The sequence below is a fragment of the Ambystoma mexicanum genome, chromosome 11, assembly GCF_040938575.1.
Source record: "Ambystoma mexicanum isolate Mex_15411 chromosome 11, UKY_AmexF1_1, whole genome shotgun sequence".
Lineage (NCBI taxonomy): Eukaryota > Metazoa > Chordata > Amphibia > Caudata > Ambystomatidae > Ambystoma > Ambystoma mexicanum.
Genome location: NC_090934.1, coordinates 1,123,007,017 through 1,123,033,564, shown reverse-complemented (window position 1 = coordinate 1,123,033,564; position 26,548 = coordinate 1,123,007,017). Strand labels below are relative to the sequence as shown.

General features: G+C 46.3%; 1 protein-coding gene across 2 annotated transcripts in view; it reads left to right on the top strand.

Moving 5' to 3' along the window:
* Nucleotides 1-401: 401 nt before the first annotated feature.
* Nucleotides 402-26,548, top strand: part of ALPK3 (alpha kinase 3) — a 1,238,914-nt gene continuing 1,212,767 nt past the window's right edge. For both annotated transcript variants that reach the window (XM_069624457.1, XM_069624456.1), the window contains exon 1: nucleotides 402-778. In XM_069624457.1, the coding sequence (XP_069480558.1) occupies nucleotides 627-778 (152 nt within the window). In that variant the 5' untranslated portion in view covers nucleotides 402-626. The remainder of the gene's footprint in view (nucleotides 779-26,548) is intronic.

Below are 26,548 nucleotides of genomic sequence, written 5' to 3'. Positions count from 1 at the left end.
TTTAAAATGAAGTCTCTCAACTACATAGAGGTTGTTTAAAAACATGTTTTATTATGTCACAAATACATTACCAACAACCCGATCAAATATACATAAAATCCTTCATATCATTAACATTATTATACATACACGTCAAGTATATTTCCACATTCCTTCCATACAAAACAACAACACGGTTGGTTTCTTATTTGTCCATCTAATAAGAACACGACCGAGTAAGACCGCAATTTTTCCACATTTGAAAGAAATACCTTTCCGATTGCAACATTGTTATATGACCAAACCCTCAGATCCTCGTGCCCTTTTATTTAGTGTTTAAGCTTTTGGGGCGGGAACATGGGATGCCTGCGCACAACCTCCTAGCGAGGACGCTGATAGCAGTGCGGTCTATGTATTTATAATGACCGGTGGGTGCGGGGTAGAATGTGCTGCTTTCTCTAGTTGGGACATGTGTTCTCGGCCTGCGAGCTGCGCTAAAAATAAAGTCTTGGCCGACCGCAGCTGGTACACAGGGGGCTCTTGGGCTCTTTAATACATTGATAGGCTGCTGCTGAGTCGGGGATCGGAGCCTGGGGAGGTCTGCACCCGAGAACCGAAAAATAATTAAGCACGGCTGGGCTGCGAAAATGGGTACACGCAGAGCACTTGAACGGGCTCCGGCCCCCGGCAGACACACGGCAACCAATGGCAGCGAGGGTCCGGCCGAAGAGGAGGCGGCGGGGCCCGTCGTTCGACCGGACAGTCGGAATTACCTGCTGAACGTGCGGCCAGAAAACAGGTGAGTGCTCTGCCCCCCCCCCCCACTAACGTCCGACCTTACGTACTACGTGACCCCAGGCTCCAGAGCCCTTCATATGCTTAGAAAAGTCGCTAAACGACTGACACAGCCAACCCCAGACAGCAAGGACTAGTAGATTCTGCCTGGAATATTGCTGAGGAATTCGACTGTTAGAAATCCCTCATCTCTGTGGGTGTGCGGGTTGGGCCAGTGCAGTGTCGCCTTTCTTTAAAACGTGTAAATTATGGCGGCGAGGAACACTGGGATACATGTCTCCACCGTTATAGTCTTATCTCTGCGCGAAAATAATATATCACTGCGATGCAAGTAAATGGGAAAGTAAATGTCTCCCAATTGGTGACACGATTCTCTATTTTGTGTGTTCCCAAGTGTAGGCATATGTCCATGCCAATGACTTATATGCAGACCGCTTCAACACCCAGTGCTTATCCACAAGCTCAAATATATTTTGGTTTACTGTAATGTTTATCGTTCACGCCATGTTTAGCGTCCACGTCATGAGTGACAGAGGGTAAACGCAGCAACCAAAAGGAACACAAGGGCCAAGCAGGCTTAAGGAGGGACATGGGCTGGTGTTTACTGTTGATCATTATCCTGCGAGCACATGACCTGGCTCAGGGAGAGGCCGGTCCACCTCTTCCAGAGCAACTAAACGCCCATCTGGGGTTCGACTGTCGGGAACACAGACTAGCAGGACAATAAATTAGCCTGAACTTGTAAGGTCACAAAGGGGATGGGAGGCTATGTGTGTGTAAGCGACCACCGTAGGGGATCCCATTCTCAGACTGAAGGGGGTCAGCTATGTAATACATTTGGTAATTACACTTTGAAGTTAAAGGGCAGCCTTGAGCTGCATGACACGGTAGCACAAAGCATTGGGCAGACTTGAAATGTTCCTCATTTAAAAGTTGTGAACATGAAACAACGATTTATTTTGAAGACCTCACGATCTCATCACAATATGAGTCGCACTCTTTCTTGCGATCTTGGAATGTGTACTTCCACTCAAATAGAGCAGGGCCTTCTTTTACAAGCTTTGTACGAAGCAAGCAAACTTCAGGGTGCAGGAATGGAAGGACTTGGGTAGGCTTTCCAGGTGAGCCAGATCTTGTGGATTTGTAAGAGGGAGTTTGGCAGTGTTGCCTCTGGAAATACTGGGTACCTGCAATAGTCCACCGGATTCCAAGTCACGCACATCATTCAGTTATTTCCCAATTCAGAGTCCCATTGCACTCTATTGGGTCCGGTATTGAGCAGTTATGTTTTTATGTCGTGGTAAATACCTCTGAGTCTACATAAAACGCAAAATCAGCAGGCGTTTCTGTAAGGAAACTCGTAGCTATACTGTGTGCTATAACACCTGGTCATGATAATGACCCAATGTTTTACCGCTACTGCCACAGTCGTTATCAGGCCTCCGAGTCTTGGGTGAATGTCGGTTGTTTTGAGATTGACCTCCTTGTGCACCAGGTGGTTAGTCTGCCATTGCCAAGAAGTTCAATCTGGGGACTTTTATGAGGGCCAACATGGCTGGATTGCCGTATGAGTTTGGCTAGGAATGGATTTTGCTGGAATTCAAACCTCTGACCTGTAGGTTAAAGAAGATCTCTGCAGCAGTTTCATTAACCCAAGGTCCTATCTTGTCTTAGCCCACCGTCTGATCGGTCATACCCTCTGACCCGCCAATAGAATATATAGGTCACACCACAGTCAGTACACGACAGGGAGATGGTTTTATTCCGCCTGAAGTGGTAGCTGCTTCATGAAGTGGAGGCGGAAAAAGTACAGTGCACTCGCTTCCCCTGCCAGTGCCTATGCCTACCTATGTACGACAACGGGAACAGGGCCTTTCAGACAAATGTAAATGGCATTTAATACGCTATAGAGTATCTTTAATATATTTCACATTATACACATTATACTATATCATGAAACGTTCATAAATGTATACAAAGTTAAGTGGGCAGTACTTCACCGCTGCCAGATTACCCTATTTTCCAGATACAAATGTTTACCCGAAGCAGCCATACTTTGATCACTTACCCCACAGCTGCCAGTTTCACAAAAGCAGCCTGGGAAATACTTCTGTCTATTCAAAACAAAACACGTCCAGCTGTATTAGGATATTTGCTAAGTTTATATTTCCAAAAGGTAATGAACTATAAATATTGGCCTGACCAGGATAGTTGTGACGTGGTCACCATTCCTTCGTCAGAAACGACTGGTCCTTATTTTGGAAAGTAACAGGTCCAAATGTAGTAAACCTTTGTTCATTCTCACACAACCATACGTTCTGCAACATCATCACTGGTGGTGGGAAGTCATTATTCAAGTATATCACTCAGTGGAAGTTTTCAGGTTTGGTATTGTACACTATGTGCTTACATAAAACAAGCTAGGCTTACAGAGACGACCAGTCTGACCTATGGATTGATGACTGTCTGGTGACAGGGTTAGCCAAACTATGGTCATATTATTTTTACAACTACAAGGGCGTGTAATGCAGACATCACAGTGCACGCAAGGAACATTCACATTTTCCTAATTTTCTTCAGAGTAGAATTTCACTTGTTACTTTTGTTTTAATCGCCATTTCCACATTTGAGAAGTTTAATGTTGACAATATTTTCGGGGAAGTTGTTTTTGTATTGGCTTTTATTGAGAAACAAAGCACTGCCATTTTTAGGAACTGACACTGAAATTCAATTTACATGCTACTTTATTTGGCCAAACATTCTTTGTGGCTGAACAAGGCAGTTTGCAATGTGTACGTTTAGTCTACAAGTTACGAAGGGGTTCCTTGCTTGCAGTTTGTTTCTGGACTTTTGTTTAACTGCTGGATTTACCAAAAAAACTCTAGTATTTACACGCTCAGCCAAATGGCATGAATTAATTACTTTTAAGTTCGTGTCCCCAAATGGATTTGATAAAACAGAACAAGGAAATGCATTCTTAATTAAAACAATTTTGTGTCACTGAATCTTATTGCCTTTTTTAAGCACTTACTATCTAAGCTTTTCCCCTTTTCGTAAATGAACCGCTTGTATCCTGGTGTTGGACTTGTGTGTTTATTTAGATATCGCAGTTATTAATACACGTTTGTCCAAAGCACTTATTAAAACATGCAGCAGTGCACATGAACTGGAAATAAATACTTTTTTGTTTTGAATATTTTTTATTAAGTTTTATAAGTCGTAACAATAAACAACCACACAGAGCAACATGCTCTATTATAATATTCATCATTTGCTTAAACATATATACTCATCAGTTCCTACTATTACTACATAACCCCTGTGTAGCCTACACGTTAACTATTCACTCAGTTATATTTCTAGCATCAACATCATCCATTTGTTGAACTCTCCCCTTCTCTCCTTCGTTTGCGAACAATGTCACTGTTAGTGCTATCCATCTCTGTATGTCTATTCCCGTCTCTGCATTTTGCGTTCTGAGTGCCTTCGCCCGCACCCTTGTTTATGTTGTGCACCACTTTTCCAATTCTTTCCACCATCTGATCACTCTCGGTTCTCTCATATCTTTCCACCCCATGGCTATGCTACGCTTAGTCATTATATACATCAGGTCTTTAAGTTTATTCAGTGGTTTATCTTACATGTTTTTTTTATAATGACCGAGCATGCAGGCCTCCGGTGTCTTGACATCTAAATCAATGCCTCCTTGGGCCACCTAGTCTGCTACCTTCTTCCAGAACCCCTGTATTAGCGGAGACCCCCAGAACATATGCATGAGCCCGGCCTCCTCCGATCTGCATTTGGGACACTCTTGCCTCCCGGCCCCTTTGAAGGTGGAGATAACAGCAGGTGTGAGGTATGCTCTCTGTACTATATACATTTGTATTAGCTGTAATCTGGCATTCCTGTATACCTTCTTGTGATACAATTTTATTTCTCCCCATTCGCTCTCTTCGAACGTCTTCCACAATTCCAGTTCCTATTTACTCTTGCATTTCAGTTCTGCCCGTGAGGTGTAGCCTATCAAGATCTCATAGATTCTGGAGACGGCATGTCCGCCTTCCGCCACTGTGAGCAACATCTCGATATCCTCATTTTCAATATCCCCCTCCGCGATATTTGGCCTTCTTCTGCGCAGCACACCCAGAACTGTGTTATACAACAAGAACTGTCCCGCTTGTATCCCTGCACCCTCTCGCAACTCCTCAAACGTTTTCCACTCTCCCTCATTCCGCAGATCCCCCCCGTGGCCCCTCCATACATCTTCCACCTTGATTCTACCATGGCCCTGCCACCCTCCCTGCCCTCCGAGACCTCCGGGAGCACCACTATTGGTGTCTGTGGAGAGAGTGGGCCCGCTTTCCCCATGATCCCACAGGCTCTGTGCCAGACTTGTATGCCCAGTTTCACCAGGTAGGGGCTCTCATGCTGCTCCTTGGCAGAGAACCAGAGGAGGGGTCTCAGGTGTCCGCACCGCAATGCGGGCTGCAGCAGTGCCATCTCTGTCGTAGGATCATCGGCCATCCGTTTCACCATGTGCTGTAGTTGGCACGCTAGGAAATACAGCTCGAATTTCTGCACCCTTAATCCTCCCTGGTCGTACGGCCTTTGTAGTGTGTTAAGGGCTACCCTATTCCACCCGTCCAGCCACAAGAACCCCCTACACAACTTCTCTAGTTCCCAAAAGAACTTCTTCGGAATGTCATATGGGACATTCCCAAAGCAATGCATAAGTCATCATTTTTAATAATGCAGCCCTCCCCATCATTGTCAGGGGCAGTTTACTCCAGAACCCCATGGACGCAACTAGCCAAGCCTTGGCACGTACTGTTATCTTCATGCTCTTGGGAGGGGTCCTGATGTATGTTAATACCCAGGTATCTAAAGGAGGTCCTGCTCCAGGGCAGGGGGAGGTCTGGCAAGTCCTCTTTCGCTCTCTTTGCGGTGGCCACCAGCGGGAACAAACATGATCTCTTCTTATTTATTTTAATACCTGTTAACGTGCTAGAGTTGTCTAGCACCTCCAATATGTATCGCAGATTCACCTCGGGGTCTCTCACATATGTCAGCACGTCATCTGCGTACATAGATAATAGATATCACGTGTCTCACCCATCTATGTCTATGCCCACATCCGCGTATTCCTGCCTCAGGTACGCTGCCATAGGCTCTACTGCCAAGATGTATAACATCGGCAACAGTGGCGCCCCTGTCTAGTGCCTCTGTATAGTTGCCATGTCACTGAGTACATACTTCCCGTCTTGACCCTAGCCATTGGTTTCGTGTATATCAAGCGCACCCATCTCATAAACAACGGGCCAAACCCCATCTTCGTCATCGTGGCATACAACCAGTCCCAATGCACTGAATCAAATACCTTTGTAGCGTCTAAAGAGGCGATTGGACATTGTGAGGCACAACACGCTGCACGCTGTGCTATAAATCACATGGTGAAGCTGTCCTAGGTTCTCTGAGATGTTTCTCCCGGGCACATACCCTGTCTAATCTGGGTGGATTAGCGTGTGTATTACCCGTCGGAGTCTACTAGCCAAGATAGCTGTAAGGATCTTGCTATCCTGGTTTAGTAGGGACAGGGGCCTATAGGATCCGCAGTCTGTGCTTACCTTATCTGGTTTAAGCAGCGGCACGATCAGGGCCTCCCTCATGCTCCCGGTTAGGATGCTGTCTGCTAACGACTCGTTATACACCTTGGCTATCAATGGCACCAATATATCAACATAGGCTTTGTAGAATTCACTCGGGAGCCCGTTCGTCCCCGGTGCCTTCCCCGTCGGCAGGGATCTAATAGTAGCCACTACCTCTTCCGGTGTTATGGATGCCTCCAGTGACTCCGCCATCTAATTTGGGTAAATTTATCTGAGCGAGAACATCCTGTATGTCTTCCTCAGTGCCACCCTGAGGGCCCACATACAATGCCTTGTAATATTCAGAGAACACCTCGTTTATCCCACCTGCGTGCGCACTTCTTCCATATCTGCGTTCCTGATGGAGCAAATCGGAGTCCGGGTGGCCTCGCGCTTACACAGCCATGCTAGCATCCTCCCCGGCTTATCCCCTTACGCATTACTCCTATCCAGATATTTTGCGTAGTTAAACTTGCCTAGCCTGTCCCACTGTGCTAGGCCTGTTTGTTTCAGTGCGATTATCTCATCCAGATGTTCCTTGCTTGTCGAGGCCTCCCCCCTCTTGAATTCCTCCTCTGTCTTCACCAATTCCCTCATCAAGACCTTCTGTACTCCTCCCGATTCTGCTATCATCACCCCTCTGATAACTTCTTTGTACGCTTCCCAGACTGTGCCCACCTTGTGCATGCTCCCCTCATTTACTGTGATGTATTCAACAGTGCTTTTTCTGACATGCTCAGAAAATGCAATATCCTGTAGCGCTTCACTTCTCAGTTTCCATGTGGGAATTGGGAGTCTTGGGGAGGACCCTCTCCATCTTGCCATCAGTGGTGAGTGATCCGATAATATTCTGTCTAGGAACTCCGACTCTGAGAATTCAAATCTGCATTCCACTCTTGTGAACATATAATCTATCCTGGTGTATACTCTGTGGCGCTGAGTAATGGGAATACCCCCTCATTTCCCCCTGCTCGGCCCTCCACAAGTCATGCAATTTAAAGTGCTCCACTAGCGACTTCAATACCTTGGCCGGGCGGGATGGCCGCCTGTGCTTGGTATCAGACCTATCTATAACTGGGTCCATCATGCAGTTGAAGTCCCGTCCCCAAATCAATGTGCTGCTTCTGTATGGGCCTAACCTTGCGTATAGCGATCTTATAAACACTGTAGCATCATGGTTAAGGGCGTAGGTGTTGACAACACAAACCTCACAGTTTTCTAATAGCCTGTGTGCTATGGCCAACCTGCCCTCATTGTCCGTTTTCACTGTCAGCACTTTGAATGGTATGTTGGGGGCTATCCAGATAAGGACCCCTCTTGCATATGTCGAATATGTAGATCCCACCATCACTCCTCCCCACGCCCTCTCCAGGTTCTCTTGCTTCTGCCCATGTAAGTGTGTTTCCTGTAATAACGCTATCCCAACCTTATTCTTTAGAATATACATGCTCACTCTCTTGCGTTTCACGTAGTTGTTAAGTCCCCTGACATTCCAAGTCATAATTCTAATCATGTTAGCCATCATAGATCATGCCTAGGTGTTAGTGAGGCCGCCGGCCTGTGGCCAGCCTCAATAGGAGTTTGATGCAGTCTACAATTAACTTTGGTAGGCTCCCTGTTATTGTCCCACCCCCCTCGCTGGGATAACACCATTTCCACTCCATTCAACCTGGTCACAAGACTAGTTTCCTGATGCCCTACGGCGGGCCCTATACAGTGGCCCTCAAGTACCTAAGAGGAGGTATAGCGTCTGCGTTATCGTTCCCTCTACCAGGTGTACGCGATACTCTCTCCTGCTCCCACTATTTTAACTTATTATATCTAGCCATTACATTCAGTTTGGCCCCTTATTTGAGCTCCACACCACTTTTTAGCTACTCAGTTCTTGTATTATGACGCTGACCTGCACCACCCCTATCAGCGTTGTCCAGCTCCTTGGCTGAGTTCCGGTTCGTCTGGCAACTGTGTCCTGTCCATCCATTCTTGCGTTTCCTCCAGAGATTCGAAGAAGAGGGCCTTGCCATTATGAATCACTTTTAGTCTTGCTAGGTATATCATCTATGTCTAAGAAATGATGACAAGGCGCGCACTCTGGTTCCCAGTCAAGTTTTCCTGCTGTAGCAACAAATTATCTTCTCCTCCAAACGTTTTCCTGACTCCATCAATCATCAGGGAGGCTGTGTTTCTTTTCCTTTTCAGGCGTGTCTAGTTGCATTTCCTTTGAAGGTGTCTCAGGTTAATTCACATTGATGTCTCTAAGGATTCTGGTACTTGTATTCTCACACTTTTTTCAGCACCTGAACTCCGTTTGGAGGAGAAGACAATTTGTTGCTACAGCAGGAAAACTTGACTGGGAACCAGAGTGCGTGCCTTGACATCATTTTTCTTGCTAGGTATATCAGCATATACTTAAGTCCCGCTTTCCGTAGTTTGGATTTTGTGGTGATAAACTGTGCTCACCGCTTCTGAACTTGAAATGTATAGTCAGGGTACACTGCTATTTTTGTGGAGTCTCTTTGTATCATTCCCCCTGCTCTGGAGAAAGCCAGTATTTTTTCTCAAACCTTATAGTTGAGCACCTTGGCTATCATTGGGCCGGGTGGTGGTGCCCGGGGCGGTTTTCTGACGAGGGAGCAATGCGCTCTTTCTATTGTAAGTCCTTGGGAGATTTCACATCAACATTTTCGTTGTCTGCACCCTGACTTCTGTGTTTTCTTTTACTCTAGCTTATTTGTGAAATCCACAATTGCGTGGACATCCTGGCGCAACAGTGCCACATTGATTGCCACAGCATCTATCTTGCCCTCCAACATGGTTTGCAGTACCGCAATAGCTTCCAAGATCTGCCAGTTTCCTGGTTCTGAGTTGTCTGGGGTCGGCGGTTGCTCCTTCATTTTGCCATCGTCTTTTTCTCGCCGAGGTGTTTGGCCTTATGCAAAGGTTTCAAGCGTGGTTTGCTTATTCTTTGCTTTGCCACCTTTAGTCGTCATTTTCCTTCTGGAATCTGTAGGGTTCTCACTGTCATGTAGCTCTGTGGAATTTCCTTTTGCAGGGATCTTCGGGGTCAGATCTTTCAATGTCCCGCAAAGTGTATGACTTGATTATGGCTTGATGTCTTGCCCTGAATAAGTACCACAACACTGTTTCCCTTCGATGAGGCTCTTCCTTGGTGGATGTTCAATATAGGGCTGGCCGTTCACGTGTCAGGTTGTGTACTGTCCAAGGGGCTTCCGCCTCCCTACGACTTCAGTGGCTTGGATATGCATGTTGGCACACTCAGCGCTCTGTCTTGCCTGCTAAAGCTGTGCCACAAGGATTGGTGCTCCACCTGCTGTAAGAGCCCAGGGCACTACCTCCAGGCCGTGGTACGGTGTCACCCTCAGTCACGCCTTATGCACATCGCTACTGCTCGCCATCCCTTCTGCAGGTTCTTGTCTGCCTTAGTCCCTTACATCACCAACTAGGGAGGGTGTCTTTCAGCAACTCCAACTCATCCTACTGCATTGTGCAGTGTTGCTTCAGCTGTCCTCCGAGTGGTTGTTGTGTGGGGGCTAGCTCTCCCATGCCTCTTGTGCTGTATTGCACTCCCCTGTCACTGCTGCTGCCTCTGGGTCTGCTCTGTATCTTTCCCTTGGCTATATGTTGTCCTGGGGTGCTCAAGTTGAATGCGCATCCGCTGGCACCCTTCTTTTGGGGTCTCTCTTCCTTGTTTCGGGTGGCCGCACCCAGCGCCAGGCCTGAAGGCCAAGACTCAGAACCCTGGCTGCCACTGCCTCCTCTGCAGTAGCACCTCTGATGTCTGTGCCAGGTTATCCCCAACAGCCTCCGCTTCGCACAGGCCGTATTATTTATGTGCTGGCCCGGCAACTCTGCTGGGCCCGGGCTTGGTTGTATGCGGGGGACAGTTGCCCTTATATAGTCTCAGGGAGTGGTGCTCCGTTGTGTCTATTCAGGGCCCCCTCACCCCCACCAGCTCCTTACCTTCTGCCGTTGGCCACTGTGTTCCTTCCTCACTTCATGTGCCGGCCAAACGCAGCGTCTAGTAGTCCTCTGATTGTAGCGGCTCACCCTCTCTTCACCGCCAGCTGTAGTTGCTCTGTGGGTGCAACTCTGCAGCGTACTTGCTCAGCTCAAGTCCCGTACGTCGTGCACCAGGTCCCAGCTCAGTCGTCTGCTTTGTTCCAGTGCCGCGATGGTGCCTTGTCTCAGGGTACGATTACATTGTTCTCTCCGGAGCCTCCCAGCGCTCCGCTCTCGTTGCCCCAAGCCACTGCCAAGGCTACACTTCTGCTGCCTTTGTGCTGGTTCCGCAGCCTCCGACGAGCCAGCGACCAAGAATGTCACTGTCTCCCATGTGCGGCTCTCACTGCACCGTAACGCTCTGCACCCTCCTCAGAGCTCGCGCTGTCCCATTTTGGCAGCCGCCATTTTCCAACCTTCTCACTGGCTCTGCTTTCCCTTGGTGGTTAGCCAGGAGCGCAGCTCACATGTTCCACATCTCTTCACACAGAGCTTCACTATTGCTTTAGGCCTCCGTTCGTTCGTTTGTGGTCCATTTTAAACAACTTTAGGCAGATATTTAGGGCTAATCGATTCTCGTATTTGGGGAGCTCCCAGAGCTCGCGTCCACCTCACATGGCTGCAAGCCACGCTCCCAACTGAAAATAAATACTTATATACATTACTTATAGGTTTTGAGAGAAAATATGCCTGTAAGATAGTGGGAATACTGGAGTGAGTTGGTTAATTTTTGGCAATTTGTGCCAAAACGTCCTATAGCAATGATGGTACCAAAGTATGTGCACTCATAGATGAATATACACATCACTGTTTACCTACTCATGCAAACTGCAGTAGATAATAGTACAAACCCCAGTCGATAGGACACTACTTACATTATAAACATTATAAACACAACCAGGAACTGTTCAGTCAAATACAAAGGAAGTAGCGTTCTCGCAGGCTAGACATTCTCTTTAAACTGGGCCACAGGAATTGAAGTTACAAAGCAACATGAAGTTATAGAACATGTGACCTTGAAAAGGTTTGGGGCATACAATGCAGGTAAAGGTGTTCAACATAGCACACAATGCTATTTTTGAAATATTTCCACATTCTGCACATTTGGGTATTGAAAAAACAAAGATCTGAATAATTTAGAAATCAGCAGTTTAATTCAGCAAACTATATATATTCAGCGGATATCATGCAGCATATTGATTAATAACAGTTACCAGTTTTGTCTTGCATTGAAAGACTAGAAGACAATCTTTTTAGGTCTTGTGCAAGAGTGTGAACTCTCTACAATAGCTCATGCAGAAGAATTTAGTGGGGTCTTGGTGTCAATTATCCGATCCGTGATGCAAAAACAGTACTCTGATGTGTTAGCCATTTGTGGTATCTTGTGCAACTGTGTAAGTTGCAGAGAGAATTGTTGTTTATTGCTTTCGAGAGATTTTTTTGTAATCATGTTGCTTGCTACATTGATGTGCTTTCCATTTTTGTGATGTATTGCAATGCGGTTGAATAATTCAAAATTAGGATCCCAATGCAAAGCAGTCTGCTGCTTTGTGATACAGAGGAGGCCTTTCATTTGGCCACTGCATCATAACTAAAGAGTTATTGTGGCAGACACCATCCTGCAATGGCAGGACATGCCTCACAATGTTATCGGTATTTGTGTAGTGTATGTCAGCTCAGTGTTTCCATTCAGGGTGCAGTTTCCTTTTCTGTGAGAATTCAGCATGTTAAGATACGATGTAGTGAATGGGCCACTGCACTATATCATAGGATAACACTTTTGCTGCATGTGTTTTAACTTTGAGCTATGCCTTGTAATGATTTCATACATTCTAGTGAATATCTGTATTGTAAGAGGACGTTTTCACGTACAAATTAGTGTTTTTTTAAAGAGTATATAATTAAATCGTGTGCAACATCTAGTACAGCATGGGAGCCAGATTCGGCCATTAAGGGCATGATTCATGGGATACTAAGTCACTGGAGAAGCATCGCCAAGTCATTTTTGATACCAGACTTAATGAAGTCACCCTCAATATAGCCGAATTGTGCAATCCCGATTAGGAATAAAACGATATTTTGGCCAAATTGGTACCTCGCCGGTTTAAGAAGGATTGATGACTTGTTTGAAGAAGGAAAATGGCGATCATTTAAAGAGTTTTAAAAAAAAGTTTGAGGGCGAGGCGTAGCACATCTTGGTATGATGGGGACTGCCGAGCAGCAAAAAAGATGCTGATGGAATATGCTAGGTGCCCCAGGGAATTGGGGACAGGGACTCTGGTTGAAGCCAGGGCTCAGTACCGTAAATTGCTTAGGGAAATGAAGGCAGAATATTCTGGCCAACTCTTGGATAATCTTCTCCGGACTGCTAAATCTGGGAATGCCAGAGGTTTCTGGCATTATGCTGAAGCTCCGAAATGCAGGGAGTGCAGTTTGTTACAGGATACTATTCCTGAGGCGGTTTGGGTCTCCCATTTTGGAAATTTATATAGGGGGACAGTGTGCCCATCGGCTTGGGATTGGTTGTTGACTTTAATAGGTCTGGTGAGGCAGCTTTCAGTCCACTGGTGTTGACAATCCATGATATTGAGGTGGCTTTATTGTTGCAGAAGCTGGGGAAAGCCGCTTGCCCGGATATGGTCCCCTTTGATTGGTTTGGGCAGGATATGACTATATGGCTCCCTTGCCTGCTTCTGCTCTTTAATGCCTTGTTGGTGGCGAACAGGGTTCCCTACTCCTGGTCTCAAGCAATCTTTGTCCCCATATTCAAGAAGGGTGATATGGGTTGTCTGGCTAATTACTGGCTCATCTCCCTTCTTGATGCAGGGGGGGAAGGCTTTTGTGAAGGTGGTGATGAGCAATCTGGAGGCCTGGAGGTGGGGGCAGTGCATCATCTCTAGGCTGGTTTCCAGCGTGATGTCAGCACGGTTGATCATTTCCTGAGGCCGTCCCTGATACTGCAGAAATATGCTGCATTATAGTCTAGAAAGATCTATGCAGCCTTCATTGACCTGAAGACCGCTTTTGACTGTGTACCCAGGGTGGGTCTATGGGCCATATTATCAAATTTCGGTTTGCCTACGGGCATTTTGAGTGCGGTCCAGTCATTTTATTTGTATTTATTGTGTTATTATAGCGCTTTACTCCAAAGCGCTTCACATTGTAACAAGATACATGGAAGATTATAACAGTAGAAGCAATTTATAAACCATGAGTCAAACCAACAAAACAGTGTGTAGAGCAATTAGCCTGTAAAGATAAACGACAGGTAAGCGTAAGAGGAAAAAGGAGTAGGTAGGGAGAGGTAAGTAGAGGAAGACATGGGGGAGAGAGAAAGATAGGGTTCAGGGTGGGGAATGGAGTAGAAGAGATTTCAAGGAAGCACGGAAGGAGGAAACGATGCAGATGGAGCGGATAGAGAGAGGTAGGGAGTTCCAGTGTAGGGGAGCTAGGAGCTGAAAGGAGTGAAAGCGAGAAGAGGCACATGGGGACGGGGGAACAGAGAGTAGGAAGAGGTCGGCAGAACGGAGGGAGCTGGAAGGGGTGTAGAATGATAGGAAAGAGGAGAAATAAGGGGGAGCAAGGTCGTGAAGAGATTTGAAGACAAGACAGGGGAAATTAAATTTAAGTTGGGAACGAAAGGGAAGCCAGCCAAGGTAAGAAAGTGAGGAGGAAATTAAGTCATGAGGAGCAAGGAGACAGAGGGTACGGATTGCAGAGTGGTAGAGGGATTTGAGGGGGGCGAGAGGAGAGTCTAGGGAGTCCAAAGAGAATAGAAGAGGCGATAGAGAAGATGAGGGAGGAGATTAAAAGTTTAGTGGCATGAAGGTGAGAGAGGAGCGCACTTTACAAATGTTAAAAAGGTGGTAGCGACAGGCACAAGAGGTAAGAGAGATATGGTGGGGAAAGGGAGGAGTCAAAGTAAATGCCTAGATTGCGAGCGTTGGCAGAGATGGCAAGATTAGAGGGGGGGAAATTGCATAAAAGGAGGAGGAGAGGGAGGGAGAAGAGTGTTAGAGGGAAAGAATAAGGCTTCGGTCTTATCAGTGTTGAGAGAGAGAAAATGGGATGACATCCAGTTTTTAATAGCGGTAAGACAGAAAGAGAGATTGAGGTGTAGGTCAGGCGTGAAGGAAGAGAAGGAAAGGAAGAGCTGGGTGTCATCAGCATAGAAATTGTGAGAAATTCTGAAGGAAGAGATGATGGGGGCAAGAAGGGAGGTGTAAAGAGAGAATAGAAAAGGGCCAAGAACAGAGCCTTGGGGTACACCGTAATCTAGGGGGAGAGTAGAGGAGGTGTGACCGCCCCAAGAAACAGCAAAAGAGCGGGAGGAAAGGTAAGAGGAGAGCCAGTTGAGAACAGAGCCTTTGAAACTAAAGGAGGAAAAAGTATTGAGAAGTAAGGGGTGAACAACAGTATCAAAGGCAGCAGAGAGGTCAAGGAGGATGAGGACCAAGGATTGCTTAGAGTAGCGAGCAGTGAGGAGGGAATTGAGAACATAAGTGAGAGCAGTTTCAGGGGAGTGTTTAGAGCGGAAGCCAGATTGAGAGGAGGGAAGGAGAGAAAGATTGGTAACAAAAGCAGAGAGCTGGGAGTAGACTAGGCGTTCAAGTATTTTAGAAAGGAAAGGGAGAAGTGAGATTTGTTAGAAGTTTAAGGCAAGAAGGGGATCAGCAGAAGGTTTCTTCAGAATGTGGATGATAGTGGCATGCTTGAAAGCGGAAGGGAAAATAGCAGAGGAGAGAGAGATATTGAAAAAGGAGGTTATGTAAGGAATAAGAAGGGGGTAAATCTTCCGAATAAGGAGGTTGGGGAGAGGATCAGAAGGGGCTGCCGTAGGATGGGAATTTGGATAGGAGGAGGGAGACGTCAGAAGGGGTGACAGGCGAGAAGTCAGATATGCAAGCTGAAGGGGAGTGGGGGAAGAGGTAGGGGAGGAGTAGGAGGGAGAGGAGTTAATGTTTCGGCAAAGAGAGAATTTGGAAGAGAAGAAGTCGGCAAAGTCAGAAGGAGAGAGGGGAAATGTAACTGAGGGGTCAGGGGTGGGTGGGGAAAGAAGACGAGAGAGGGTTTGAAAGATACGGCGAGGATGAGAGGCTTGGAGGTGGAGGAGGTTAGAATAGTAGGAACATTTAGCAGAGCTAAGGCAGGAGTCATTAAGAGAGTGGTAAGAGAAATAGGAGGTTTGATTGGATAGAGAGGGAAATTTGAGCCAGCGTCGCTCGAGGCGACGGGGGAGACGACACATGGGCAGAAGGTGAGGGGAAAGCCCGGGTTGAGAGAGTTTGCAAGTGGGTCAAAAGGAAGAGAAGGTGTATAGTTGATCAAGAGTGGAAGAGATAGAGGAAGATAGAGAAGATCGGGCATCATTGGCCGAGAGAGAAGAGAAGTCAGAGAGGCAAGGAAGAGAGGAAGAGCAGGTGTTGAAAAAGAGGGAAAGGCTAAAGTTGCAGAGGTCTCGTTGAGAGAAGGAAGTGGTGGAAGGTACACGAGCAGTAGGAGGGAGAGGGGGAGTGAGAGAGAAGGAGAGTAAAGCATGGTCAGAGAGATAGTTGGGTAAGGTAGAGTTGGGAGAGGAGGAATACATTGAATTAAAAATGAGATCAAGAGTGGAGCCAGAAGAGTGAGTAGGAGAAGAAGGGAGAGGAGAGAGGAGGTAGGAGTCAAGGATGGAAAGAAGAGGGGAAGTTTGAGGAGAAGTAGGGAGGTGAAGGTTGAAGTCGCTGAGTACAGTGAGGAGAGAGGGGGAGGGAGAAATAAATAAGAGGTGGTCGAGGTCATCCTAAAAGGAGGAAAGGGGGCCAGGAGGACGGTAGATAATTAGAAAGGAGATAGGCTGAGGGGAAGTAAAGGATTTGTATAGGTATTCAACGGAAGGGAAGGTGGGAAGAGGCAGTGAGGAGGTGGAATAAGAATGGAGCAGTTATCAGGTAATCATTGAATGGGCAAGTCTCTTCTAGAGTAAATATTGAGGTTGGAGTTAGACAGGACTGCGTCCTTGCTCCAATTTTGTTTTGCCTCTTTATTAATAGTCATTGATTTGTTGTTGGCTGAACAGACAGCTGTCCTATCGTTGGCATTAGAGAGAATTGCTATCCTTCTATTTGCTGACGATGCAGTGCTCCTTTCTTTGACTCCATCTGGGTTACAGAAGGAACTGGCAATATTTGAGGGGTTGTGTGTGGACAACGGACTTGAAATTAATGTGCAGAAAACTCAGTTCATGGTGTTTGGGAAAAAACGCAGGCCAAGAAATCTCCTTGTCTTAAGGTAGGTTTGAGTGGTTGCTCATTGAGCAGGTGAGTTTTCATTACTTGAGGGTCAGCTTAATGGCCAATTGCTCTTGGAATGACCAAGTGAGGCGGGCAGGCCTAAAGCTGACCAAGAGCTGTGCAGCTATATCTCGATTTATACAGGCCCGCGGGGGAGGCCCGGTTAGTGTCATTTCGCAAATTTATAAGAGCCAGGCAAGGCAGGCCGCTCTTTATGGGGCTGAACTGTGGGGTCTTTGTAATTTAGAAAGCCTCCAGATTGTGGAGCAACATTTTTCTGAATCAGTCCTAGGGCTCCATGTGAATGCACCAAATGTCCCAGTACTGCGGGAACTATATCTGCCGAGCATTGGCTTCATTTGCCAGACAAGGCCAGTGTTCGTTTGGGACAGATTGTGGTCCAGTAGTAAGCTGTTCCACTATAGAAGAGCGGTCAAAGAGGTATTGACCTGCTGGGGGGGGTTCAAGTCTGCCATGGTTCTCGGGTTTTTACGAAGGCAGTTGACTGCAGTGGGGTAGGTGGGTTTTTGGCTGCAGCCCAAATCCATTCCAGGGAACTTTAAAGTATTATTTAAGAAGGCCTTTAGGTATAGATGGGAGAGTGAGTCCAGGGAGAAACTTGTGTGTTTGGTTAGTCTAGCACACTATCCAGGAAAACAGGTCCTGCTTTTGAATGCTACCTAGATAGTATGCCGTCCAAACAAATGAGGGCTCTTTGTATGAAGATGCATATTGGCATTTTGCCTTTAGCCACCCATAAACATAATTGGAATTCGTCTTATTCGGCTGCTTGCCCATTTTGCCCTAGTGAAGCTGAAAGCATTGTGCATTTTGTTTTGTTCTGCCCAGCGTATAAGTACACTAGGAGGAAACACGTGTTACCACTCTTCAGGCTTTTCAATGTTAATAAGGCTAAAATGGCGTTGCATCTCTGTCTGGCTGGTGAATGCAATGTGCTGTATGGCCTGGGGAACTTTTCACTGCGGGTGTGGAGGAAGCGACTTAAGCATGAAACTGCAGTGGGGAACGATCTATGAGCTTCATGTGCCTAATTGGCTAATTTTCTATTTTAATACATTTTAGCTGCTTTATTTATTGTCCACCCTTGTATTTCAATCAATGATGTATATTTTGCCTGTGTATTTTATTATGGTCTTTGTATATTACTTGTATGACCTATTCTTGGTTGAACTAAAGTACAAAGAGAGAAAGAGAAAGATTGAAGACCAGGAGATCATTCTTGAACGTTTTCCTTCCAGACTTCGTCAGAGGGATAGGATAGGTGGTAGATTAGCAATTTGAGAAGATAGGGGAGATAGAGAGTAGCATTGAAGAAGAGTGCTGAGAGGTGGAAGGGGGGAGAGAGAGAAGGGGGGCAACTGCAGAGCACAACACCAACTACAACCAACAGCAATGACACAACTAGAGCCAAGTGTCAGCGAAGGGAGAAAGGCCCAGGTAACATTATATGGTAGAAGCATGACACCTAGAAGCGAGTTATTAGGACAGAGAGAAGACCCTAGATATAGGGGAAAATGGAAAAAGCCTAATTTTAACACAGCAGCAATGCAAAACACACAGATTCGATTTTCCTAGAGAGGGAAAAAGCCCGGTTTTAAACACAGCAGCAAATGCAAGAACACCTAGACGATGGAACTATGGTAATTGCTAAGTATTCATTCAAATATTTGGGCAGACATGTGGTGAGAACAATGGATGATTTTTTTCTTTTTCAAGTTGAGCTGGATCCCCAACTATCGAACTATCTTGTGGATGTAAAGAGAAGGGGGAGGTTACGATTGAAGAAGGTGTGTAAGGCAGCCTTATCTAGAATTATTGCTTTTCCACGATTCTTATATATTTTACAGTCCATACCATATAGGATTCCCAATAGGAATTTGATGAATTGTTCTGAGGTATTCAAACAACGTACGGGGCTCGGCAACTCCAGAGAGGCCTTGGAGAAATTGTTGAATTCAGTCTGTGAAGAAGGGCTTAATCTACCTATGTGAGGAAAATATCGTTGAGTTACACAGATGGTGGAAGCAAACAAATAGTTACACGTGGAAGCAGACTACCCTGCAATCAGGATAGAAAGCGGCTGCTGGGTTGGCATACTCCGAAGCAGGTTCTCTATGGTTGGGCACGTTAATGCACCCTTTGGGCTGGACTCTCCTACCGCGAACTTTGGAGATGTCCTCTTGGGCCTCTGCTCGCTGGGCCTCTTGTCTGTGTACCCATTTTATTTTTACATTTTTCTCAAAGGAAAAGGGTGGGGGTGGTCAAAATGCGTAATAGGGGGCCCCTTTGAACATAATTTACAAAGCCTCTTTTGGTTCACAATCCACCCCTGCACCCTTCCCCCAGCCGGTTAATTCGTGTATAGGCCTGGCAAGAAATAACAAATAACATGCGATGTAAATACAAAATAGGCAAAGCAAAGCAATATCGTTATGGGGAAGCAAACTGCTTTAAAAAAGTCATGGTGTTGGGCGATGGGCAGCAAAGGAACATTATACCTAATCTGCAGGATGTTCTTTGAAATGGGCATGTCAAGTAATTTACATAAATGCAAGAAGACTTTGTTTCCATGGTCTGGAAAAATATTTTCTCATCATTTGCAATTTAGCATGATTTTTATACAGCGTTAAAGGAGGACCCCAAGCTTCCCGAGAAGGCCCCTTTGGAACGTAAGCTAGGATTGGTCCGATTGAGAAGAAACCAATATCAATACTTCCACAAGGCTAATTAAAATGACATTGTGGGCTAAATGGGAAGAGGGTCTAAGCTTGTTGAGCACAGTAACGAGGACTTGACATCGCCTAGAGAAGCAGCGATTAATGTGCATTTCATAAGATAAAATTCATAATACCACATCAACTGTATTGTTTCCATAATGTGCATATTTGGATGAGCAGAAGAGAAGATGACACAACGCGAATATTTATTCAAATAATGTGATCATGTCCTCGAATACAAAGATATTGGGGAGCATTGAACCTCTTGGGGTGGAGGGAAGCTGCAACCACACCCTAAATTGATACTGCTGCCCACTTTGTCGTAGTTATCCTGTAGTCCTTATGAGAAACACTTTATCACAATGGCATTGGTGAAAGCAAAGAGGCATATTACAAGGTAATGGGGAACAATACATACACCGTCGGTGGAGAAGTGGAAAATGGATCTAGATAAAAGTATGAGCGACTGATCTATAATCAGAGAGGTTGCCCAGCAACATATGAGAAGATATCTTGTAAATGGTGAAATGCAATGTAACCTGTTTAATCCGGCGGAGGAGGCATTGGAAACCTGAAGGGAGAAGGAATATCTTTTGTGCAAGGAGACTGCAAATTGATGCTAACAGATTTATGCTGGCAGAGCTGAGGGGTAGTTTTTTACTTCAGGGGATGAATGCGGCGTTGGGCTGATGGTGTGAACTAATGTATATGGTAAAATGCAGATACAATTTTAGGTTTATATATATATTAAGAAAAACAGGGTTAAACGTCTTAATTCTGTTTTTATTTCTTTTAAATTAACTTTATTTTCATTTGGGCACAGGAACAAACATGACTCTTCCAAACAAGCAACTGGTCTTTTCCGACAAGAACATATTTCTCTTGACATTTTTCCTGGACTACCCCTTTTCTCTAGTCGTTCCTGTCCCCCATTTTTAACCTCCTGGTCCTGTCTTATTTTACATACTTCACCTTTTGCTCTCCCAGAACCCGTAGAGAATATTCCTGCAACAGAACCATTTTTGTGTCTGGGACCGAAGAGAGAGAGAAAGGAAAGACAAAACTGAATGAAAATTATAAGTCCCCTTCAAGAGGAGGGGCTGGTAGCAGCTTCTTCACTCGTCTGTAGCTACCTTGCATCTTGTGACCTCTTCTATCCTCCCATTCTTTACGTACCTCTGAGGCCCCAATACCAATCCTCGGGCCCTCCCTGTAGTGGTCTTGATATACCCCGTCCTAACGAGTTATTCCCATCCTTGGTTCCTCCCTTTATGTGCTTTCTCACACCAGCTCAAAATATCTCACGATTAATGATCTGTTGTAGTAGCTCTCTTTTTCCCGCACATAGTCTGAGTGGCACCCAGACCCAATAGTATTTTTAGAATCCGTTATTTGCCAGCACTGTAATTATTTTCATAACCATCAATTCCCAAATCTTCACCCCCCACTGAGCTAGTAACGGGCTTCCAGGGTCTTTCCAGAACTGAGTCAGATTGCGCCTCGCTGCGTTCAGCAGGTGTGGGATTAAAGTGGACATAGAGCCCGGCATGCTGTATGACCCTTCTTTGTCCACAACCCCAGTATACCTGCGCTATTGGGCACATCCACCACATGTGGACCATGTCCTCTACCTGGGTACAAACGCTGCAACATGCCGCGGGGGCTTGAGGGCTCATTTTGTGAATCCTTGTCGGTGTTATATACCACCTATGGCTGATCTTATACATTCCTTCTTTTATAGTGGTGCACCTAGAACCTTTGTGGGCTCTCTCCCATATCCGACCCCATGATTCCTCCAAGATTGTCACCCCCCAATTCATGTTCCCACTTAGTCATATACAGTTGTTTGTCGCTATCTGCTGCACTGTCTAGTAATCTATATCATTTAGGGAGTTTCTCCCTCTCTATGCCTTTTGCCATTGCTATTTCAGTTTCCTCAGCGTCTCTAGTGCCCGCTTATTATAACTCCTTCTGTGTTATCCAATGGCAGTTAGATATAGCAGTACTGTTCCCCTTCCCCTTCCCCTAGGTCTCTCTTGAGTTGCTCGAATGTCCTGGGAAGCCCTCCCGAGTACAGATGTTGCAGCCTAAGAGGCCCTTATGTTTCCCATGTGTTCCAGGCCATTTTATTGATTCCCCAGGGAAAAGTCTTCGTTTAACAGGATCGGGGTCAGTGGCCCCAGTCCCCTGAGCCCTGATCTTCATTCCCTTATCCCAACATTTTAGCGTGTGTTCTGAAGAGGGGAGGAGTTTTCCCTTTCTTTGTCTGGATGCTGTTGAGAGGAATGGTAGAATGGTAGATTGGTCAGAGGTATGCTTGTTGTCGATTGCTCAGTATCCTTCTATTTCTTTCGTCCCGCCGGCGCGTCCCAGTCCATTATGGGTTTTATCTCTGCCACCAGGTAGTAACGTCTGATGTCTGGGATGCCAAGCCCCCCTCCCCCGAATAAGGGCCTCTCGTCGTAATAATGCACTTAATCCTATGACTCTTCCTCCCCTATAGAAATTAAAATATTTTCCCCTGGAGTCTCGCAGATGGGATTTTCATCAAGTGGGATCGGAACATGTAAGGAATCTCAGTAGGAGGGTTATTTCCACTGCTGCAATCTGTTCCATCCATGATATTTCCTGCATTTCCAATTTCTCTACACCTCCCTCCAGCTCTTTCAATAGATCCGGTACGTTCACTGGGGGTGAGATTCACCCCCAGGTAGGCAAAGGCTCAGTTTTTCGATGTCAGGGGGTATGCCTCTCAGATCCTCCCCACCACCTCTGGCAGTGCTGCGATATTTAATGCGTTTGATTTCCCTGGGATAATGGCCAAGCCAGACACCACCCTGAAGTCCAAGAGATCCTGGAAGAGCCTCGGAAGAGTGTCCTCCAGCTCTGAAATTAACAGTTTTATATCGTCTGCACACATTGCAGTTTTATGTGTCTCAATCCGCCCTTGCACCCCTTTAATCTCTGAATCTTCTTGGATCCTCGCTGCAGCGGCTCGATTGTGAGCACAAATATGAGCTGAGATATGGGTCTTCCCTGACGGCGTGCCCTCCATATATCGGTTCGATTTTTATTAGAGCAGTTTACACTGATCTTAGTAATGGGGATCTGATAGTTTGCTAGGACCATTTTAGTGAAGACCGGTCAAAATCTGAATCCTTTTAATGTTAATTATATATAGTTCCAGTGGATGCTATCGAACGCCTTATTGGCGTCCAATGCCAGCACTGCACCTTTTTGTTTTGTGCGTTTTCCCCATTCTATTACATTTATTGCTCTTTGGGTGTTATCTCCTGTATCTCTACCCTCTATGAAACCTGTCTTGTCTGCCTTAATCAGGGTCGGGAGCGCCGCTTGGAGCTGTACAGCTAATACTTTAGCAAGAATGTTTGTATTCCTGTTCAAGAGGGAGATCAGGGGCAGGAGTTACAGTTGGTCGGGTGTTTACCCATTTTATGAACGAGAACAGTGCTTCATTCCGCCATTGTAGGGCTAACCCTTCCGGTGGTTTGAATGGAATTGAACACTTTGGCTAACTGAAGCGACAGTATCTGGAGGAAGGTCTTGTAAAAAGAGTTGCAAAACCCATCTGGCCCTGGTGCTTTGTTGTTCGGGAGCACCTTTATGACTCTGCCAACCTCTTCTGTGGTGATGGATAGCATCAAGTCCTCCCTCAACTGCACCCAGATTGTAGGAAGCTTACATCCATCTAGGTAACTGAAGTAACATGGCAGAGGCAGGATCAGTGTTGCAGTAAGTCTATTAGGTATCACTCTTTGCTCACCAGCTACAGTACAGAGTCCGACTCAAAAACACCCTTCTCTCATAACTGTCACTCTCCCACATTCCAGAGCTCCCCTGTCTCAAGCAACCACACTGAACGAAACTCGCACATCAGACAGACACTACAGTATCACACCTGGGATTCGAGCTCCCTCAAGGTTGCAATACAATTCCTACCCCCGAGTTTCCACAGTTTCACTGCCAATAGGCAAGCTGCCTAATTTCCTTTTGTGTAGAAGACCTGCCTAGCATAAAGTATTGATTGGGCTGAATGGGCCAACTGGAGGACTTCCAGCTGGCTATATTTTGCTCAGTCCTAGTTTTTATAGAATTAACCCTCTTGTGGTTATCTTCCCAGGTCTTAACCATCCTCGCCAATTCAAGTTGCTGCGCCTTGTTCGCTTTCAAGTATCTTGACATCTTACCTACGAATTCCCCTCTGACTACTGCTTTGCATGCATCACAGAGGGTCCCCAATCCATTGTGTTCCAGAGCATTCTCTTTGAAGTAGTTAGTCAGTACCTCCACTATTTTCTGCCTTATTACCTAATCACCCAAGATTAATTCATTTAGGACCCACAGTCCCCTCTCCTTATGAGCGGGCATTAGGTCTTGTATGTATACTTATCTTAATTGGCCTGTGATCGGAGAGGTATCTCGTCCCAATCTCTGCTTTCCAGACTTTGGGAATCAGTGAGGCCCGAGATCAGCATCATATCTATTATGGAAAAGCTTTTATGGACATGTGATTAGTATGTATACCCCCAGCCTGTGTTGTTGAGGGACCTCCATACCTCAATCAACCCTTGGTCTCTCAGTAGTTTTGCTAAGGCTTGTTGATTTATTCGATCTGCCCTAGTAGCGGGGGAGGATCTGTACAACTCTAGGTCTAGTATTGCATTGAAGTTTCAGGGTTTGTTTGAAGAAGGTGTATTGGTGGTCATTGGGGCACAGTAGAAAATCAAACTAGTAAGATTATTGTTAAGTAAGCCCTTTACCATGAGCAGTCTGCTCTCTGGGTCCTTATACGAGGCTCTCTTCTGAAAACCAACGTTTCTATGGACCAGGATCACCACACCCTTCTTTTTAGCCCCTTCTGAGGCAAAGTATTGTGTAGGAAAGGACATATGGCCCAGCGCTTTTCATCTGTGGGAAAGAAATGTATCTTCTGCAAAAATACAATACCTGCCCCCATCTCTAGTAATTTGCTGTAACCAATTTTCCTTTTGGGGGTTGAATTCAGTCCCTCCACATTCAGGGTTATGCACTGGAAGTCAGCCATAGTCAGAGGGTGTGTGCGTGCTATTCCACTTATCAAGCCCACTACCTAGGTGCACACTGAGGTATCTGATCTCCCCCGTCCCGTGTCTGAGGATCAGTTTTGTAGAATAATCTGCTACTACGTACAAAATATGGAACGTGTAAACTCAAAATGGTCCCAAAACTATGACAAATTCACAATCAACTGTCGTAACTTTTAACCCTTAACCATAGTTCCAAATCCTGTCAACAATCCTCGCTCAATTATCCGAGTTCCCCATCCCCAGGTCCCAACCCTCCCCCACCCTTGGGATTTTCAATCCCCTGATATATACTATGTTATATCCAATTCTTCCACCTGTATTTGACCCCCCATACCTCCTGGCCCTCCCAGATCATAGCCGGATCCCTTTTCCTATTCGCCCCCACCCAAGACCAAGTCCATTCTTGTCCCCCAGGACCTCTCAGCCACAGCATCCTGCCTACTCCCCTTTCTCCACCCTCCAGTCCCCAATCTTAGGGGCCTCTCTCCCTGACCATTTATTCTCTACCGTCTTTCGCCTCAGGTAGGCTCCCTCTCCTTAAGAGAGACTGGTTCAGGATGATTACGCAGCCCGGTCTCCCCTTTTGGCTTTCTCATCTATGGTCATCTCCTCTTCTTCCCTTGCACTTGCCGACCTCCACTTAGATCTTCATGCCCTGCCTCTGTGAAGTCTAGTAAGTCTCTCACCTATTCCTCCCTTGTGATGGCGTATTGGTGACCCTCATACTCAAACGTCAGCCTGAATGAGTAGCACCATCTGAACCTTATTTCTTTCTGTCTCAGCCAGGTTGTAACTACTCTGAGACTTCTTTGCTTTGCCAAAGTCATTTGAGTCAGTTCTTGATACAGGAGAATTGGGGTGTCCTGAAACACCAACTTCCTAACATTCCTAGTTGGCGCCATTATTTCTGCCTTTGTTTTGAAGAGATGCACTCTAGTTAGAACATCTGAGATTAGGGCTTTTCCTGGAGCGGAGAATATACTCTGAGCGCGATCTAAGAAGACCTCTGCTGTTTCGGGGAGTTGCAGTATATGTCGAAAAAGGTTGTGTATGTACTTTTCTAGAGCTGCATCCTGGACTGATTTAGGGATTCTTCTGATGTAGATGATTTTTCTGCGTGACCTATTTTCGAGATCTTCCTGCTCTGTCAGTAGGCCCTCCACAAGTTCTTCAAGGGCACGAAGCCTGTCGGCCATTTTCACCTGTTAAAAGTTCTGGTCACAGAATCTGCCTGTCTTCCAGGTCATCCAGTCTTTTTTCCAAGGCCATGACTGGACTGTTCATCTCTGCAATGGAATTTGTCAGCTCTGAGGCACTCGCCTTGATCTCCTTTGTCATGAAGGTCATGAGATGTTGTATGTCCCCTTTAGTGACTGGGGCGTCATTCATGTCCTCGAGCCCCTCCTCAGAATGAACCTGTGCAGTGACTTGGGTGCTGTATTTCTTTCCTCCCACCCGGGCCATTATGAGGGTTTTAATATTGAATGTTGCAGCATCCTTTTGCTTCCCCAGTGTTCTGGACATGATTGTCCCGGGGCTATAGGCCAAACAGAGGGGTATGGCTGCTCTCGATGACCAGGCCTCAGTAGCAACCCGGCGACCCACCGGCCCTCTAGACTTCTCTCCACCTCAACATAAGCCTGGTTGTTGCACCCCAGGCCGCTTTCTTTTCCGCTTCACTCCTTTTCCACCACCAGGGGTCAACTCACTGCTGGTGCGAGCGATTCTCCCTCTCAGGCTAAAGGGTCTCCTGCATTTCTGCAGGGTCTGTCTGTGCAAAGGCTGTAGAGGGCAGCTCCTGTTCTGTGTCCCCCTTGGCTCCTCTTCGGATATCTTCCCTCTTCTTTTCCCGTCCGGAGCCTGCAAGCGGAGAACCTTCGGCACCCCTTCACTTTTCCTGCTCTGCCTGTGAGCCCTCCTCCTATTGCCCTCCACCTTCCTCCACCTGCTGGGCTGCTTGTCAGTCCTCCATCACCACCGTGGCTCGTCCCGCAGCCGCCACGCCGCCAGAG